This window comes from Zea mays, chromosome 9, assembly GCF_902167145.1.
Source record: "Zea mays cultivar B73 chromosome 9, Zm-B73-REFERENCE-NAM-5.0, whole genome shotgun sequence".
Lineage (NCBI taxonomy): Eukaryota > Viridiplantae > Streptophyta > Magnoliopsida > Poales > Poaceae > Zea > Zea mays.
The window spans coordinates 119931250-119951403 of NC_050104.1; the positions used below are offsets into that span (position 1 = coordinate 119931250).

General features: G+C 47.3%; 1 protein-coding gene across 5 annotated transcripts in view; it reads left to right on the forward strand.

Moving 5' to 3' along the window:
- LOC103638919 (protein ARABIDILLO 1) overlaps positions 1-19918 on the forward strand; it is a 52081-nt gene extending 32163 nt beyond the window's left edge. For 3 of the 5 annotated variants that reach the window (XM_008661707.4, XM_020546326.3, XM_008661711.4), the window contains one exon: positions 19267-19918. In XM_008661707.4, coding sequence (XP_008659929.1) covers positions 19267-19443 — 177 coding nt within the window. In that variant the 3' untranslated portion in view covers positions 19444-19918. Of the gene's footprint in view, positions 1-18747; positions 19181-19266 lie in introns of all 5 variants that reach the window. The other 2 variants (XR_004852737.1, XM_008661709.4) reach the window with 2 other exon arrangements.
- Positions 19919-20154: the final 236 nt, after the last annotated feature.

The window sequence follows — 20154 nt, forward strand, 5'->3', positions numbered from 1 at the left end:
ATCCGTATACCACCCGGTCGCCATCCACCGCGACCCCGGGCACGTCCACCCGATGGTGACTCGGCGCGCTGCTGGCGTTCTCCGCCCCGTTGACCGGCTCATCCTGGCAGCCGCTACGACCAGCACTCCACCCGACGCTTCCCCGGTACCCTCCTCCGTTCGCAATGCCCTCGCCGACCCACATTGGCGTCGCGCTATGGAGGAGGAGTACGCGGCCCTCTTGGCCAACCACACCTGGGACCTGGTGCCGCGTCCACCAGGCACCAACGTGGTCACCGGCAAGTGGCTATTTCGCCACAAGCTGACCTCGGACGGCTCCCTCGACCGCTACAAGGCCCGTTGGGTCCTTCGGGGCTTCACCCAGCGCCCCGGAGTGGACTACGACGAGACCTTCAGCCCTGTCGTCAAGTTCGCCACTGTTCGCGCCGTCCTCTCCCTCGCCCTCTCCCGCGACTGGGCGATCCATCAGCTCGATGTCAAGAATGCCTTCCTCCATGGCACTCTGACGGAGACTGTCTACTGCAGCCAGCCCACCGGCTTCGTCGACGCTGACCGTCCGGACCTGGTTTGCCGGCTGAACCGGTCCCTGTACGGCCTCAAGCAGGCGCCACGGGCTTGGTACAGTCGCTTCGCCTCCTACCTGGCCTCCGTCGGCTTCGTCGAGGCCAAGTCGGACACGTCCCTGTTCATCTACCGGCGCGGCGACGACACCGTCTACCTCCTGCTCTACGTCGACGACATTGTGCTCACGGCATCCACCGCCGACCTCCTTCACCGCACGATCGTCGCCCTTCAGCGGGAGTTCGCGATGAAGGACCTGGGGCCCCTCCACCACTTCCTCGGCATCACCGCCGAACGTCGGCCTCAGGGTCTCTTCCTCCACCAGCGCCAGTACGCCATCGACATCCTGGAGCGGGCTGGCATGTCTGACTGCAAGTCCTGCTCCACGCCTGTCGACACTCAGGCGAAGCTTTCTGAGGACGACGGGCCTCCGGTCGCCGACGCGACGTCATACCGGAGCCTCACCGGCGCGCTCCAGTACCTCACGTTCTCCAGGCCCGACATCGCCTACGCCGTCCAGCAGGTGTGCCTGCATATGCACACTCCGCGGGAGCCCCATCTCACTGCGCTCAAGCGGATTCTACGCTACCTCCGCGGCTCCCTCGACTACGGCCTCCTACTCCGCCCATCCCCGACGTCGGAGCTCGTGGTCTACACCGACGCTGACTGGGCTGGCTGTCCCGACACGCGCCGGTCCACCTCCGGCTACGCCGTCTTCCTGGGCGCCAACCTCGTCTCTTGGGCCGCCAAGAGACAGCCCGTCGTCTCTCGCTCCAGCGCTGAGGCCGAGTACCGTGCCGTGGCCAACGGCGTGGCCGAGGCCTCCTGGCTGCGCCAGCTCCTCCACGAGCTCCACAGTCCCCTCCAGCGCGCCACCCTCGTCTACTGCGACAACGTCAGCGCGGTCTACCTCTCCACCAACCCCGTGCAGCATCAGCGCACGAAGCATGTGGAGATCGACCTGCACTTCGTCCGCGAGCGTGTCGCTGCCGGTGACGTCCGCGTTCTCAGCGTCCCCACCACGCTTCAGTTCGCCGACATCTTCACCAAGGGGTTACCGTCGAGTGTCTTTTTAGACTTTCGATCCAGTCTCAACATCTGTACAGGATAGAGTTGTGACTGCGGGGGGGTGTTAGACTACCCGTCTAGGGTTTGTGTTATTCCCCTTGTAATGACCGTTATACCCCCTGTGTAATGGGCCTGGCCCAGTTACTCACTCTATTAATATCACTCCCAACCCCTGTTTAGGGTATGGGTTCCTATTCCAACAAAAAACACAAGGAAAGGGGTTGTATACACCGGGGCTTGCCTTCGTTAGTAGGTGAGTCAGGCTCGGATCCACAAATATCGAAGTAGAAACAGTTGCTAGCTTGCGAATCCGAGGGTGGTGGTATCCCTTCTTCGGTGACTTCTATTTCTTCTTCACGTTCTAATCATAACCATACATATGTATAAGAATGGATGCCATGGGATGCTCATGAGGATGCAAAGATAATATAAACTTATTATCTAAGTCTTGAGTACAACTTTCCTTCACGGAACTCCGAGAACTTAGGGTTTCCGGAGTCGGTAAAGGAGTTCACAGGGCAGGGGGGGTGTTTTGGGGTTTGGTGATCAAACAAGGTCCAAATCAATTCAAACTCTACCCAAGGCTTCTAAATATTGTTTTAAGTTCCCATAAAAAGTTTGGGCATTTTTGGACTTACCAATTATTTTCTAAAAATCCATAACTAATACTTTTAACCACTTTAAATGCCCTAAAATTTCTTATTTCTACTAAAAATCACAAAACTATTTTTACTAAATTCTAGGGAAAATAAGGAGCCTAGGAAAATTGGTTTCACAATTTTATCATTTTTCTACTGTTTTCTATAATTGTTTTGGCTCTGGAGTAAAAAGAAAAAGAGAAAAAGAGGAACGGATCTGGGCTAAATCCAGCCCAGGCGGCCCAGCTAGGGCAGAAAGGCGCCCGCGCGCGCGCCCGAGCTGGCAGACTTGCACAGAGGCCCTCGGGGTTTGGCTAATTGGAGAACGAACTTCTTTACTGTTGCACTGTGTCGCTGACAGATTGCAAAGGAACCCCTGAAATCCTAATTCTTTGCAGAGGGAGGTCCCCGACGGCGCCCACGCGCGGAGAGACTCCGGCGAGGTCCTAGACCGGCCGATTGGGGCTACGGCTGGGTTCCCTGAGCAGCGGACATGAAATCGGGGCTACCATGATCATTTCCCCTAACTTAATTGCGCTTATAATCAACTACGGAGCTCTGGCCACGGCGGCCGTGAGCATGGCGGTTAAAGTGTTGCGTTCCCGGCGATCCCAGGCGGTTTGGTTCGATTAAAGGGGTCGGGGAGCATCGCAGATGCATGAGAACGCTTAAACAAGGGAGCAGAAGACGGGAACTGACCGGAGTATGGCTGGCGACGGTGAGGCTCGTTTCACGGTGGCGGAAACTGAATTGGGGGAAGTGAGCGATTCTCTGGCTATGGGGGTTAATCGGAGACGGGAGTGGTGGCTATGGCTTTGGTACGACCTAGAGCAGCTGGCCGGTGGCTCAATTTATAGGCGGAGCGAGCGGTGGCGCTTGAATTGACGATGGCGCGGTGGCGGCCGGAGATGAGGAAGAAGCCTGGCGCGGTGAATACGTGTCCTATGGCGTGGCAGTAACTCCGGTGAGCCACGGAGAGCGAGGGTAAGGCGCGGTGGTGCGGTGGAAAGCGAGAGCCACGCTGCGCATGGCCGGAAGACGGCGGTCGCCGGCGTGTTAATCCGCTCAGCCGCAAAGAGGGAGAGAGAGCCACGGTGATGTCACCGGAGTGACCTCCAGCTCACCGTCGGCGAGGGGCTTCTACCGCACGATGTTATCCACTCGCCCAGAGCACGAATCCAACAGCGGTGGCGTGAATCACGGCGAAGGTCGTCAGCGGTGGGATTCTTCTGCGGCGGCTGATCTGATCCGGTTGGGCACTGTACCATGGGCTGCAGCATTCAGTCAACCTGACAGCCATAGTTTAGGCTCGATTTGCTCACAAATTTTCATGGCAACATACCCAATGATCTGCAGCAAAGTTGTAGAACTACAATCCATCTATAACTTTGCTACAATGTGCTCCCACAAAAAGTCACTGGATCTTGCTTAAAATCAAGCCCTAAGTTCATGTCATCCCACTGTTAATCTGAATTTCAGACATCAAGCAGTCTGACAGTCCAACTTCAAGCTCAATTATTTCCCAACTTTTCACAAGAACATGGCTTGCACTCTTAAGCAAACTTGTCCTATAATTGGGCTACAATTTTGATGTGGTGACCTAATATGAATTCTCACTCTTGTGAAAGCTACACAACCCCAAAGTTGGGTCTATAACCCTGATTTCAGACTTAGCATAGGAATCAAAATTGGGGTCCTTTTTGCAAATGAGTCCAAAACTTAGGGTTTGGCTTTCAAGTCCACATATTTGTGAACCAAATGACTTAAAATACCTATTTGGCTTGGTTTTTGCACTTTAGCCCAAAAGTGGACCAATTTTGCACATAAGCCCCTAGGGTTTGGTTTTAGGGTTCTCCAGGGTTCCAATTAGGGTTTCTGGTATCTTAGGGGTATAAAGGTAATTCAAGTTTATTCTTGGGGTCATTTTATGACTTTTCCCCTAAAGTTTTTTAGGTTTTCTCAATTTGGGTTAAGTTTTACCCCTCTAATGCCTATTTAGGGTTAAAGCTTCCTATCCAGGGTCCTATTTGCAAAACATTAAAACAATACAACTTGTTTCGAAATTTTTGCCTAGTGAATGCATTCTAGGTGTATCAAACATATGCAATGCCAATGCTTATGATGTCATGCTCAAGTTTTAGTTATAGTAACACCAGGGGTGTTACATCCTTCCCCCCATAAAAGAATCTCGTCCCGAGATTAAAAGTCCTAGGGTAAGTAATGGAAAAGGAAACGTGGAATACTTTTATTTCCTTATTTCTGGTACAAGGCAGGGGTGATGTGGGGGTCACTTCTTTATTACACAGCTATACAGACTTTACAATTTACAAGAGGCTAAAAAGCCTGGGAAATTCTTATCTAAAAAGTCTTGAGTTTCCCATGTAGCCTCATCTTCAGAATGCTGGTTCCACTGTATCTTATAAAACTTGAGAGTTTTTCTCCGGGTAACCCTGTCTTTTTGATCCAAGACTCGTATAGGGTGCTCAGAGTATGTCAAGTCTGGTTTAAGGACAACATCTGTCACTTCAACGGTTCGATCAGGAACCCGAAGACACTTCTTCAATTGTGACACGTGGAACACATTATACACATTATGCACAGACTCGATATTATACAGACTCGATAATGGGTAATGTATCCTGTTATGTAATATCGAGTCTGTATAATTACTTTTTATAGTAATGTAAAATGGAAGGTTTCTCTGGCACATTATGTTTACTTCAAATGTTCTTTGCCACAGATGCCGACCAGGACTCGAGGACAGGACGCAGCCGGAACTTCTGGGGGAAGGGATGTTACCCCAAACCCACCTCCGGTTCCTCCCACGTTAGCCGAGGCGATTGCCGCCTTGGTGAATGCCACCGCAGACAATACCCGCTTCCTTAGGGAAATGGCGGGTCAGCAGCAATTCCAGCAGCAGGCAGGAAGGGGTTATCAGCAAGGCCCCCGTGAAACCACCTATCTGGACTTCTCTGAAACCCGTCCACCCCTATTCGTCAAAGCTGAAGATCCACTAGAAGCTGATGAGTGGATACGGGTTATTGAACAAAAGTTTGGTCTTCTCCGTTGTTCAGAGACACAGAAGCCGTTATTCGCAGCACAACAACTACGTGGTCCTGCCAGTACTTGGTGGGGAAATTTTGTGGCTATTCAACCTGTCAACCATCAAGTCACTTGGGAAGAGTTTAAAGCAGCCTTCCGTGAGCACTACATACCTGAAGGAGTGCTGCATATGAAACAAGAAGAATTCATGAAGTTAAAACAAGGGGGAGATACCGTCAATCAGTATCTCAACAAGTTTAATCACCTGTCGCAGTATGCCATCGACCAGGTGAATACTGATTTAAAGAAGAACTGTTTTATGCAGGGTTTAAATGATCGGCTACAGAGGAAAATGGCCACATGCATAGATCTCACGTATGGAAAGGCTGTCAGCACGGCCTTATCTGTTGAAGCAAAATACGCAAGTTCTGGGAAGAATAAGGGATTCGGTGGTGAGAGGCCTAATCAGGGCCAGGCGAAGAGGCAACGGTTTGTGATCCGACCTTCAAACCAAAATCACACTTTTTCTCGTCCACCCTCATTCCCTTTCAAACAGCCAATCATTATTCGCCCCAACAATACCTCCACTACCCCAAATCAGCCGGGTGCCCCAGGCGCTCGATTCCCTGCCTTGCCTAGTTCTTCAACTGGGTGTTTTAATTGCGGCAAGTCAGGACATTTCATCAAAGACTGCCCATATCCTAAGCAAAATCAATCAAATGCTCCGCAAGGATCTGGGAGATCAGCTCAGCCCAAAGGAAATGCTGTGGGGAAAAATACAAAGAAGACGGGGCGTGTATATTACACCCAAGTGGCCACTACACCGGAAGGAGAGCCGGTGATGATGGGTACGTTTCCCGTGGCCAGTCACCCTGCAATTATTCTTTTTGATTCTGGTGCTTCACATACGTTCATTAGCAAGAAATTTGTGGAGCAACATCATATTGCATGCCATGAATCAAAAGAGGGATTTAAAATTCATTCACCTGGGGGACACATTTTTACTAGAGAAGTGGCCTATGAAGTGCCAGTAACAATGGCCGGACGGAACTTTCCTGCTAACATGATTGTTCTAAAAGGCCAGGATATAGATGTAATTTTGGGTATGAATTGGTTAACCCAACACAAGGCAATTCTCAACACTGAACTCAGAACCGTCAGGTTGAGCTATAATCAAGAAGAGATTCTTTTGTCTCTCCCCGTAACCAATCCAGCCAAAGCTTCTGGTAGAGTATATGAAGCCATGTACCGGAGATCAAGAACATTCCGGTAGTATGTGAGTTTCCAGATGTATTTCCGGAAGATTTGCCTGGACTGCCCCCTGAAAGAGATGTAGAATTCGTAATTGAGCTAAAGCCCGGTACGGCTCCCATCTCCCGAAGATCGTACCGTATGCCCCCTAATGAGTTGGCGGAATTGAAGATTCAATTACAAGATCTACTGAATAAGGGATTCATCCGGCCAAGCTCGTCCCCATGGGGTTGCCCCGCCATTTTTGTTAAGAAGAAGGATCAAACCTTGCGACTGTGCGTGGATTATCGACCCCTGAATGAGGTCACCATCAAGAATAAGTACCCTCTTCCAAGGATCGACATCTTATTTGATCAACTGACTGGGGCGAGGGTATTTTCCAAAATTGATCTCAGGTCGGGCTATCATCAAATCCGTATTCGGCCCGAGGATATACCGAAGACCGCGTTTACTACGCGGTATGGATTGTTTGAATACCTGGTAATGTCTTTCGGGCTCACAAATGCTCCTGCCCACTTCACCTATTTGATGAACTCGGTGTTCATGCCCGAGTTGGACAAGTTCGTGGTAGTCTTCATTGACGATATCTTGATATATTCTAAAAATGAAGAGGACCATGCTCAGCATCTACGGATTGTATTGACGCGCCTGAGAGAACATCAGCTGTATGCCAAATTCAGCAAGTGCGCGTTCTGGCTGGAAGAAATTCAATTTTTGGGGCACGTGTTATCGGCTAAAGGAATTGCGGTAGATCCTAGCAAGGTCAAAGATATTTTGGAGTGGAAACCCCCAACCATTGTTCACCAAGTCCGGAGTTTTCTTGGACTAGCTGGATATTATCGCAGATTCATACCAGATTTTTCTAAGCTTGTGAAGCCAATCACAAGTTTATTGAAGAATGACATTAGGTTCAATTGGTCTTCTAAGTGTAATGAAGCCTTTGAGCAACTGAAGACATTATTAACCACTGCTCCGGTATTGGCTCAACCGGACATCACTAAGCCTTTTGATGTATATTGTGATGCATCTGGCAGTGGGCTCGGCTGTGTACTGATGCAAGAGGGCCGAGTAATTGTGTATGCTTCAAGGCAGTTGCGCCGACATGAGGAGCATTACCCAACTCATGATCTGGAGCTAGCTGCTGTGGTTCATGCCCTGAAGATTTGGCGTCACTATCTGCTGGGAAATATCTGTCACATATATACAGATCATAAAAGTTTGAAGTACATCTTCACCCAGTCAGAATTAAATATGAGGCAAAGACGATGGCTTGAGCTTATTAAAGACTATGAACTGGAGATCCATTATCACACAGGTAAAGCCAATGTGGTGGCAGATGCACTGAGTCGTAAGACTTCCTGCCACTGTCTTATGGCGAAGACCTCCGAGAACACTTTGTGTCAAGAGATGGAGAAGCTAAACCTGGGGATAATCCAACAAGGGACTCTAAATCAACTAAAGCTTGAGTCAATCATTTTGCAAAGGATAATTGATGCTCAAAAGGATAATCTGGGTATGAAGCACATACGAGAGAAGATAAAGGCTGGAGTAGCCAAATGTTTCAAGGAAGACGATCAAGGTGTGATATGGTTTAAAAACCGCATAGTAGTGCCAAAGAACGAAGAACTCCGCCAGCAAATTCTTGATGAAGCACATCTTAGTCGTTATTCTATTCATCCCGGAAGCACTAAGATGTATCAAGACTTAAAGCAACATTACTGGTGGACAAAGATGAAGATCGAAATTGCACGCTATGTGGCTAAGTGTGACACTTGCAGACGTGTCAAGGCCATACACATGAAAACTGCTGGTCCATTACAATCTTTACCAATCCCAACATGGAAATGGGAAGACATAAGTATGGACTTTATTGTGGGACTGCCCAGGACGGCCAAAGGGTATGATTCTATTTGGGTTATCGTTGATCGACTCACCAAGATTGCCCACTTCTTACCCGTCAGGGCCAAATATACAGTAGCCACTTATGCAGCATTATATATCGGCCGTATTCTCAGTTTGCATGGTATTCCAAAGACCATAGTGTCGGATCGTGGACCTCAGTTCGTATCCAAGTTTTGGGAAGAGTTTCATAAATCCTTGGGTACCAAATTGCTCCACAGTTCGGTCTATCATCCCCAAACCAGTGGACAGACTGAGAGAGTCAATCAAATACTTGAGGATATGCTGCGGGCATGTGTTCTGGACTTCTCACAGAAATGGGATGAATGTTTGCCCTTAGCGGAGTTTTCATACAATAACAGTTATCAAGAAAGTATCAAGATGGCACCTTTTGAAGCTTTATATGGGCGACGGTGTCGAACTCCGCTAAATTGGTCTGAACCTGGAGAAAGATACTTCTTTAGGCCTGATATGGTGAAAGAGGTCGAAGAAAAGGTTCAGAAAATTATTCATAATATGAAGAAAGCTCAGACTCGACAAAAGAGTTATGCATACCGACGGCGACAACCCTTATGTTTTCTGGTAGGCGATTATGTCTACTTGAAAGTTTCACCAATGAAGGGTGTATCGCGTTTCAGGGTTAAAGGGAAGCTTGCACCCAGGTACATTGGTCCATTCCTGGTGATTGAGCAATATGGACCAGTGGCGTACCGACTTCAACTACCCGAAACATTGTCTGCTGTGCATAATGTGTTCCACGTGTCACAATTGAAGAAGTGTCTTCGGGTTCCCGATCGAACCGTTGAAGTGACAGATGTTGTCCTTAAACCAGACTTGACATACTCTGAGCACCCTATACGAGTCTTGGATCAAAAAGACAGGGTTACCCGGAGAAAAACTCTCAAGTTTTATAAGATACAGTGGAACCAGCATTCTGAAGATGAGGCTACATGGGAAACTCAAGACTTTTTAGATAAGAATTTCCCAGGCTTTTTAGCCTCTTGTAAATTGTAAAGTCTGTATAGCTGTGTAATAAAGAAGTGACCCCCACATCACCCCTGCCTTGTACCAGAAATAAGAAAATAAAAGTATTCCACGTTTCCTTTTCCATTACTTACCCTAGGACTTTTAATCTCGGGACGAGATTCTTTTATGGGGGGAAGGATGTAACACCCCTGGTGTTACTATAACTAAAACTTGAGCATGACATCATAAGCATTGGCATTGCATATGTTTGATACACCTAGAATGCATTCACTAGGCAAAAATTTCAAACAAGTTGTATTGTTTTAATGTTTTGCAAATAGGACCCTGGATAGGAAGCTTTAACCCTAAATAGGCATTAGAGGGGTAAAACTTAACCCAAATTGAGAAAACCTAAAAAACTTTAGGGGAAAAGTCATAAAATGACCCCAAGAATAAACTTGAATTACCTTTATACCCCTAAGATACCAGAAACCCTAATTGGAACCCTGGAGAACCCTAAAACCAAACCCTAAGGGCTTATGTGCAAAATTGGTCCACTTTTGGGCTAAAGTGCAAAAACCAAGCCAAATAGGTATTTTAAGTCATTTGGTTCACAAATATGTGGACTTGAAAGCCAAACCCTAAGTTTTGGACTCATTTGCAAAAAGGACCCCAATTTTGATGCCTTGTCACATAGAGCACCAAATGTTTGACGCCACATCATCCACCTTGCTTTGATTCTATAGCTAACATCTTCATCAATATTATTGTCTCTTTGTAGCATTGATCCTAGATACCGAAAGGTATCCTTCTTGAGCACTACTTGATCTTCCAAATTGACACCCTCTTCCTCATGTGTAGCAGTGTCGAAGGCCCATCTCATATATTTGATTTTAGTTCTACCGAGTTTACAATCTTTGGACTCTAGTCTCCCATCACAACTGCAATTTTCTATTTACTCTTGCTCGACTTTCGTCAACTAGAACTACATCGTTTGAAAAAAAACATATATCAAAATATATCCCCTTCTACGTCCCTCGTGACCTCATTCATCACCAAGTTAAAAAGGTAAGGGCTCGAAACTGACTCTTGATGTCGTCCTATTCTAATCAGGAAGTCATTTGTCTCCATCACTTGCTTGAACACTAGTCACAACATTGTTATACATGTTCTTAATGAGTCCAACGTGCTTCATTGAAACTTTATATTTCTTCAAAGTCCATGACATGACATTCGTTGGTATTTATTGTGCTTCATGAGCCTTCTCTTAAGTCAATGAATACCATGTTTATTGTGCTCCCTATATTGCTCCATCACTTGTTCTACTAAGAAAATGGCTTTCATGGTTGACCTTCCGGGCATGAAACCAAATTGGTTAATAGAGGTCCTCGTTATTTCTCTCAAAAGATGCTCGATTATTCTCTCCCATATCTTCATCGTATTGGCCCATCAACTTAATTCCTCGCCTCCTCGGTAATTAGTACAACTTTGAATATCTATCTATTCTTTGTATATCAATACTGATATATTTCTTCACTCATTAGGCATCTTGTTCGATCGAAAGATATGGTTGAATAACTTGGTTACCATACTTTTTTTTCTCGAAAGCGCAGGGGAACTGCGCCTTAAATATATTAAGAAGAGGAAAAAGGTCTGTAGCAGACCAGAGGTTACAACATTGAACTCCTTACGGAGGCCAGTACCGCACATAAGTGAAAGAGTCCAAGGAAGCCGGACTCAAAAAACTACTAAAGTAAAAACAGGGGGGGTCAGTCATTAGGCAAAGAAGCTGCCAAGAAAGAGAGACCCTTGGCCCCAGCTAATTCCCAAAGTCTTCTCTCGTCGTCAGCCTGCCGAAGGATAGAGGGGAGACTGGGAGTCTGTCCGTCAAACACGCATCTGTTGCGGTGATTCCAGATCATCCAGGCCCCCAAAGAGATCAGAGAACTCAGACCTTTCTTGACCATTCCTTGAACTGTTTCGGAAGCTATCTCCCACCATTCCAGGAAGGATGTCAGGCCTGGCTGGGGAGGCAAGTTATCTAACCCAAACTTTCTGAGCATATTATACCAGAAAATCCTTGCAAACACACATGAGACCAGCAGGTGGTTAATAGATTCAGGTTCTTGGTCACATAATGGACAACTGCTAGGATGATTGAGCCCCCTCTTTGCCAAAATGTCAGCAGTCCAGCACCTGTTATGGGCCACCAGCCAGAGGAAGAAACAACATTTTGATGGAGCCCAAGTTTTCCATACCCTCTTATAGTGGCCAAATGTGCAGGATCCCAAGAAGAGACCCTTGTAAGCTGCTTTCGCCGAATACTTTCCATCTGGGGCTACACTAAAGATATGTATGTCTTCAATGAGAGGGTGCAACTCAATTCCAGAGAGACAGTCCCAGAGCTTTAAGTAATCTGCCAAAACTCCAACAGTAAGACCACCTCTAATGTCATATATCCATCTGCTGTTTAACAAGGCCTCATGAACTGTTTTACTTTTTGCTATCTTCTTTGGGATTATAGAGAATAGTCTAGGGGCAATGGTCGAGATGCTTTTACCCTACAACCAGTTATCAGACCAGAAGAGGGTACTATATCCATTTCCTACCTCCGAGACAAGGACTTTACTGAAGAACAGTTTGGCTTTACTTGGAACCTGAATAGGTAGCCCTGTCCAAGGTCTTCTAGAGTCGGTTTTTTGTAGCCACAGCCATCGCATCCGGAGGGCCCATCCAAGTTCCGGTAGACTAGAAATTCCCAGACCTCCAAGCTGAAGTGGACGACATACCTTGCCCCAAGCCACCAAACAGTGCCCCCTTTAGCTTCCTTTCTTCCTCTCCAAAGAAAGCCCTTTCTTATTTTATCTATAGCATCAACGGCCCAATGGGGTATATCAATTGCCATTGCAAGATACACAGTCATACCTGTGAGTACATGTTGCACTAGGATTCTCCTGCCTGCTCTGATCATCAAATCAGCTTTCCAATTAGGAAGTTGGTCAGCAAATCTATCAACATACGGTTGGAAATGCTGCTTGGACAGCTTGTGCAAGGATAGAGGAAGTCCCAAGTATTTGCAAGGGAAAGCTGCGATCTCACACGGTAGCAGACTTTGGACTTCCAAAAGAGTTGCCTCTGAGCACTGTATGGGGTAGACATTAGATTTTTGCACATTATTCTTTAGACCAGAAGCACTGCCAAAGAGCTGCAAGATATCCAGAGTGATGGAGATTTCATCAACCGTAGGATGTAAGAAGAGGGCTACATCATCTGCATAAATGGAGACTCTGTGTAACTGTCTTCTTGCTGCTAGCTGTTATAATAAACCTGCCTCTTCTGCCTTTAGAAAGAGGTATCCAAGGACATCCATGACCAATATGAATAGCATCGGTGAAAGGGGATCCCCTTGTCTAAGCCCTCTTCTATGCTGAATTTGTTGTCCAGGAAACCCATTGAGCATGACTTGTGTGGTGGAGGAAGCAAGGAGACCACAAACCATGTCCCTCCAGATCTGTCCAAACCCAAGCTGCTGCATGACTTCAATTAAAAAGGGCCAGGAGACTGAGTCAAAGGCCTTGGTGATGTCAAGTTTGAGGAGCAGCCGGGACAATCTTTGTTGATGAAACAGTCTTGATGTCTGTTGTACTAACATGAAGTTGTCTTGGATGAATCGCCCCTTAATGAATGCACTTTGATTCGGGGAAACCAATTCATTCAGTCTTGGTGCTAGTCGGTTCGCGAGGAGTTTCGTAATCAATTTTGCAATGCTGTGGACGAGGCTAATTGGCCTGAAGTCCTTAACTTGCTCAGCCCCATCTTTTTTAGGCACCATAGTAATGTAGGCAGTGTTAAGCTTCCAGAAATTGATAAATCTTCTGCTCCAAACAGCAGATACCACTGCCATGACATCACCTTTACAATGTTCCAGCACACTTTATAGAAAAGGCCAGTGAATCCATCCGGCCCCGGGGCCTTGTCAGAGGGTAACCCTTTGATGGTTTCCAGGACCTCCTGTTCTGTAAAAGGGGAGTCCAAGGCCGCCAGGTTGTATCTAGGAAGGCCAAGAGCTGCCAGGTCAATTGTTACATCCCTCTGTCTGTCCTGCCCAATGAGATTTTTGTAGAAGAGGTCCACTGCTGCTGCCTTTTCACTATGCCCAGTTAGAATGTGGCCGCCATCAGTTAACTTGGCAACAAAATTTCTCCTGTTGTGGTGCCTAGCATGAATGTGAAAAAACTTTGTATTAGCATCACCTTCCCCTAACCATGTGATCCTAGATCTCAGCCTTGCCATAGTGCGTTTGAAAGAAGACAACAACAATGAGTGCTTTTGAGGCGGTTCTTGAACCAATTTTCGGCTGGGGAGAGGGCTCTTTCATCCTGTGCCATCTCAAGCCTGTGAAGCAGTTCTTTTGCCAAAGCTAACTGCAACCTCACATGGCCCACCTGTTTGTCACTCCAGCTTTGAAGATATCTTGCTGTTACCCCTAGCTTCATATCCAGGGTTTGGAATGGACACCTGATATTTTGCACCGAATCCCAAGCTGCCTGGACCACCTCAAGGAAGCCTTCCAATTTTGGCCAGAATGCCTCGAAATGAAAGCGTTTCTTCCCAGGTTTGTTCCCTTTGAGGCCCAAAAGGAGCGGACAATGGTCAGAAGCATGAGATGCCATGCTCTGGAGGAGGACATTTGGGAAACGTTGCTCCCAAGACACAGAGCAGAACACTCTATCCAGTTTAACTAAAACAGGATTTGCTTGCTGGTTGGACCATGTATACTTGCGCCCATGTAATGGAATTTCCTTAAGAGCAAGGTCATTGATTGTTTGTCGAAAACGACCCATCATTACCCTATTAATATTGGAATTGTTCTTATCAGCAGAGCAATAGATGAGATTGAAATCCCCAGCCACCATCCAAGTACCATCACATGCATTTCTGATGTCTCTAAGTTCCTGGAGGAACTGAATTTTTTCTCCCTCTCCCTGAGGGCCATACACGCAAGTTAGCCACCAGGCCTGCCCCTCTGCCTTACAAAACTGAACCGAAACACTGTGATTGTGAAGTTTTCGTTGTTCTGTGTGACCAATGTGTCTCCTCCAAGCAATCAGAATGCCACCACTTGCCCCCACAGATGGAAGGTACACATAATCAGGAAAGTCAGCTCCCAACATAGACAAAATATTTCTCCTAGTAATGTTCTGCATTTTTGTTTCTTGAAAGCATACCACATCAACCTGGGAAGAATCCACCAACTCTTTTATTGAGTCTTGCCTAACAGAGGAGTTCAACCCCCTCACATTCCAAATCAAAAAATTTTCAGGATCCATTGAAAACAAGTAAAAGACACTACTGAATAAACCTGATAGCCAGAAACCTAATATACCAGGCCAGGTGGAGGGGTCCAACCAAAGAGGGCTGCCAAAGCTTCTACCTGGTTTTGGGACAACGAGTGCTTGAAAACCCTTGCATAAGTGTCTAGTGCTTCCTGGGCAGTACCTTCAGCTTCAGAGATGATATGCAATGCTCTCATAGCCTTTTTAGTAGACCTGTTACCCCAATCTTGCATATTAAATTCAACCCCAGCCCCAGCAATACGTCGGCTTCGCCTAGGAGCAGCCACCCGAGAAGAATGTGGGGATGATGAGGTATTCAGAACTTGCTTTGGAGCCAGCAGTATTTCTTCAGCTGCTTTACTGATTTTTCTTAGGAATCCTTCCTTCTTTGATGTAGGTTGGTTCATAATCCTCGAGGCCGAGTGCAAGGTGTTGTTTGTCTGAATTAAGCCTTCCTCTATCCCCCCATTCTGACTGATTTGGAGGAGATTTGCCTTAGTTCTTCTGCGAAAATAGACCTTGAGGGCTTTTGTTGCTTCGTTGTGCAGGACTGTTATTGCCACCCTCCCAGCCATCCCTGACAACTGAAGAGGCAAGCCAGAACTTCGAATCGTTGTCTCAGGAGAACCAGACACTGGAAACGTTGTCTCAGGGAAACCAGAAACTAGTTGGGGCGAGACCATCCTAAGGGCGTTCGTCTTCAGCGGCCCAGAACGCAGTTGGGGCGAGATAGGCATCGAAATGCATGTCTCCAGCGGCCCAACCGGCTCATGGGGCGAGACAGGAGCAGGCCCAGATGTCTCTAGCGGCCCAACCAGGCACCGGGGCGGGTCCGGCCCAAGAATCCTTAAATGCCCATTATTCACAGGGCGGGAAGGAACTGGCAGAGACGCACCCGCCGACCCGCCCGCTTCGTGCACCGCAAAGCAGCCGCCTTGGGGACTGTTTATCTTCTCCATCAAGACCTGTCCCGCCGCTTCGAAGACTGGTGAAGTTGCGCCACCAGTTTGAAGAGACGCCTTGGAGTGCGCCTCAACTTGAAGGGGCTCCTCGGACGCCGGAGACACATCAGTGCCCGGTATTAAATGCATATCACACCCAGGATCTCCAGTCCCCTCCCGCGAGGCGCATGGCAGCGCAGGCGCCTCGGTGCCGCGGCCCAAAAACGGCTGTGGGTCCAAGCGAAGGTGCAGCGGCCTCTCCTCGGACGTTGGAGACACATCAGTGCCCGATATTAAATGCATAGCACGCCCAGGATCTCCAGTCCCCTCCCGCGAGGCGCATGGTGGCGCAGGCGCCTCGGTGCCGCGACCCAAAGACGACTGTGGGCCCAAGCGAAGGTGCAGCGGCCTCCGCTGTACCTGAGAGCCACCCGGACGTCGAGGATGGGGGTCTTGAACTTCATTTTCGTCATCATCCCCTGGGGGTTTTTCGCCAGCCACGGATGAAGGGGGTCTGCTGGTGTGATGTTTGAACCAGCCTGCAACACTCTAACTTGGATCTTGTATGTGAGGCATCTTTTCTCAAACATCTGTAACCCAGGCTCAATAATGTGAAGATCCGAAACACGTTGGAGTTTCTCCGGATTAAAGCACCAGGCTCTGATAACAAACGAAGATAAATCTTGCTTGTGCAAAGTATCAGGGTGCACTTCAGCGATCCAACAGGAATCAATCAGTATACTCTTCACCGTAGAAAGCGACCAAGCATGTTCTGGGATCCCTCTGATTTCCAAGTCTACCAGCCCCGACATGATCGAAGATGAAGCGTGTGAGCATCTTGTCCACCGTTTGAAAATCAGACTGAATCGAGGTCCTCTCAAAATCTTGCCGCCATTAACCACCCTTGAACCAGTAGCTTCGTCAGGTAGTAACAGAAGAAAATCTTCTGGCTTGGTTTGATGGATCTTCATATCCTCAATCTTGACGTTAAAACTGTGAGCAACTTCCTCGACTACTTCAGAACCCTTCACTATTGGCCTGGTTCCCACGATTGTAACGAAGAGAGCCCTCCTGAGATTTGCTTCTTCACGAGCCATATCATCACTGAACTCAAGGATACAGGAAGATAATGTCCCCAGGTTCATCTCACCTTGATCACTTGGCCTCAGAACAGGGGTCTGGCTATTCATCGGAGGTACCGCTTCATCTGACGAGGCCGATGACGCCTGACCGAGGGCGACAACGGACTTTATTGATCCTTTCCCATGCTTTGAACGTCTTCTTTTCCGTTTGTTGCGGAGGCTTCTATGGGACTCCCCATCATCAGCCATCCTAGGGGTATCTTCCTTCATCGCAGCAGCCTCAGGTGTGTTGATCCTGACCCACACCGAGCGACGCCTACAGGAATCAGCCCACTTCGAGGCCGCTGACGAGACTCCGCGCTGCTCCGAAAAGCGCTGCCACACAGACCCCCTTGCTTGTTGTTTTTCCAATCGCTGCCACACAGTCTTCCTTTGCATTTCTAAGCGACCTGGACACCTGGCAGCCTGATGTCCAGGCTTGAGGCACTGAAAACAGCGCGTGGGTCGACGGCAGACAGAAGCAAGGTGGCCGGAGGAGAAGCAGTTAAAACACCGTCCCCGGAGATCCACCGGGGGCTCTCGACGAGGGAGATGATTACCTCGAAACTTCCTCCTCTTACTCCGCACCACTTGCCATCCGTCGTCGACACGCCGAGGGCCAGCCCGCCGACTTTGCACCACCGGATGAGTATCAGCCACCACCTTCACCAAGCTGATAGGCTTCACTCTTGGCGCCGGGGGAGGAGCCGCGGGACACAAGGGATAGGCTAACAGAGCCTCCTTATATGACTGAGGTGCCAGCCAGGAATCACCAGATGATGAGACCGGGCTAGTATCACTCCAGCGTTGAGCCTTTAGGCCGCCCACATGTGGAGCGACGGATCGTCGACCAAGAGGAACGCCAAGGGGATTTTCTGGGTTGGTCGCCGCTCTAATATCAGATTCTTGGATCCTATGCACAATGCGTTTATTGGTGTCATCTAAAGAGTCATCCAATTGAAAGGCTGTCCCATTTTCTCCATTGAACAATTTGTTAAAATATTCTTGCCATCTATGTTTGATCTCATTATTTTTCACCTAGAGGTGCTCCATTTCATCCTTACTGCTTTTCCTTCGTACTTCATACTCAAATGTTGGTAAAGATTCTCGTACACCTGACCCTTTGCCACACTTAAAACTCACTTTGCATTCTTTGCTATTGCTACCTTGTACTTCTCTATGTTATCTACACTCCTGTCGTGGTATAATCGTCTATAACATTCTTTCTCCTTAATAATCCTTTGGACTTCCTCATTCCAGCACCAGTTATCTTTAGCTTCATCTTTCACCCCCTTTGGTTGCTACACACACTTCTGGGCCACCTTCTGAATGCATCCGAATGCAGGTTGCCATCTTCTCCCATAGGTTATTTGCGCCATCTTCTTCCTTCCAAGTGTATCTTTGATGGCCATTTTTTGAAGATTTCTGATGTCTCTCCTTTTAGTTTCCACCCCTTCGTTATTGCAATCTTGGCTTAGTTTCAAACGGGAAGCATGATGACTAATCTCAACTTCTATAGTTTTTCTTTGTATTTTCTTCCTTACCAGTGTTCGAACTGTCAATTTGTCAGCTCCTTATTTTGTCAGTTATTATATTTCTGTTTTATTTGGCTCGTTCCAAAGATTGATTACCCATTTCTATGCTTGGCTTGAAAATTACTGTATCTAACTGCTCGTTGACGGATGTCTTCTCTCTTTTTTCCATATACTTGTGTGGGCACAATGAAGACTTCACTTTGTACCTTTGTAGACTTCTTTCTCGAACACGCAGGAGATCTGCGTATCATGCATTATATTAAAGAAGAAAAGAAGGGTAGAAACCCTAAAAATAAATTACAAACTACCACCACCCACTAGGGTTTAGAGATACATTTGCGCCTGTGTAGACATAAAGACAACCAATGACATCTTAGCCTACTGAACAGGCTATGGGGCTGACAAGAAGGAAATCCCTCTAGTCCCGACCAGCATCCAGCAAGGAGCAGGGCCCTTGCCAAACTAAGCGCCGCACCCTCAAAGACACACAAGTTCTGATGCTTCCACAGAATCCAGGCCCCTAAAATAACAAGGGAATTAAACCCTCTTTGGACTAGATCAGAAACCTTCATACTCTGCTCCACCAAGCATCAAGGCTCTCATCCTCAGGTAGAGGCGTAATGTTTTGGAGATTCAAACGACTGAGGAGAGCGAACCAGAACTACCGTGCGAACACACAATTCGTCAACAGGTGGTCAATAGTTTCCTCCTGATCACAATGTGGGCATGTATCAGGGTGCTGCAAATTCCTCCGAGCAAGCCGATCCGTGGTCCAGCATCTCCTGTGGGTGACTAACCAAATGAAAAACTTACACTTATTAGGTGCCCAAGACCTTTGTAGACTTCACTTTGTACCTTTGTGTATCTTCTTTTTCATCTGATCTGATGAGTACTCTGAAATAATGCAGTTCACAATCCCAGGAGGTCGGCATGCGGTGCACCACGCAGGTCTCTTGCAGGAAGCAGGAGCAGGTCGAGTGTTACGCCCAGCGGCGGCAGCGACAACAGCTTCTATTGAAGCCAAAATCTTTGCCAGGATTGTCCTCAGGAACTTGGAACACCATCAGTCAGGGACGTCAACATGAACACCCAGCAGAGGTGCATCCTCCAACAAACAAAGGCTTCTGCAACGATGGGCTGCTTGGCCGATGCAGAATGGACTACTTTGGCTTTCGGAGCCTTTTTACATCACAACAACAGTTTTTCTGTGCAGACAGTGACTGAAGGGACTTCACCGAAGGTATAACCCACAACTCTGAAGTGACTGAATGAAACATAAGTGACGGCCCTTCCCGTATCGGGCGTTTAAGGTGAACCTGCAGTTTTCTAGAGATTATTTTGTGTATAAGTAAAAAACTTTTAGCGTCGATGAGAATTATAAACTGGCATAGCTAAACTTATGGATATTTATTCCTTGTTCGTTATTGTTGAGGTGTGTAGCGGCGTCATGTAGAAATTGGGCTATTCCTCCTAGTATACATGTAACTTTATAAATGTACTGTTATGTATTTTCCCCCATGATTGATTCTGTGCATTTATAGATCGAGGTGTTGTTAAGCACTTACTGACACAAGGGTTTGATTTCGTCATAAATATGCACATTAGTAAGCTAATTGAGCCTGATACAATAGCCAACCTCGTTTTTTTTCTTAAAAACAAATGTACCAAAGTTTTTCAGTAATGTTTTAGAAAAAAGCTTAGTCGGAGAATCTCCACTGAAAACATTCTAGAAAATTCATGGAAGTCTTTGTACATTTCTTTTAGATTTTAGAAATGATTCTTCGACCTCCATTTTT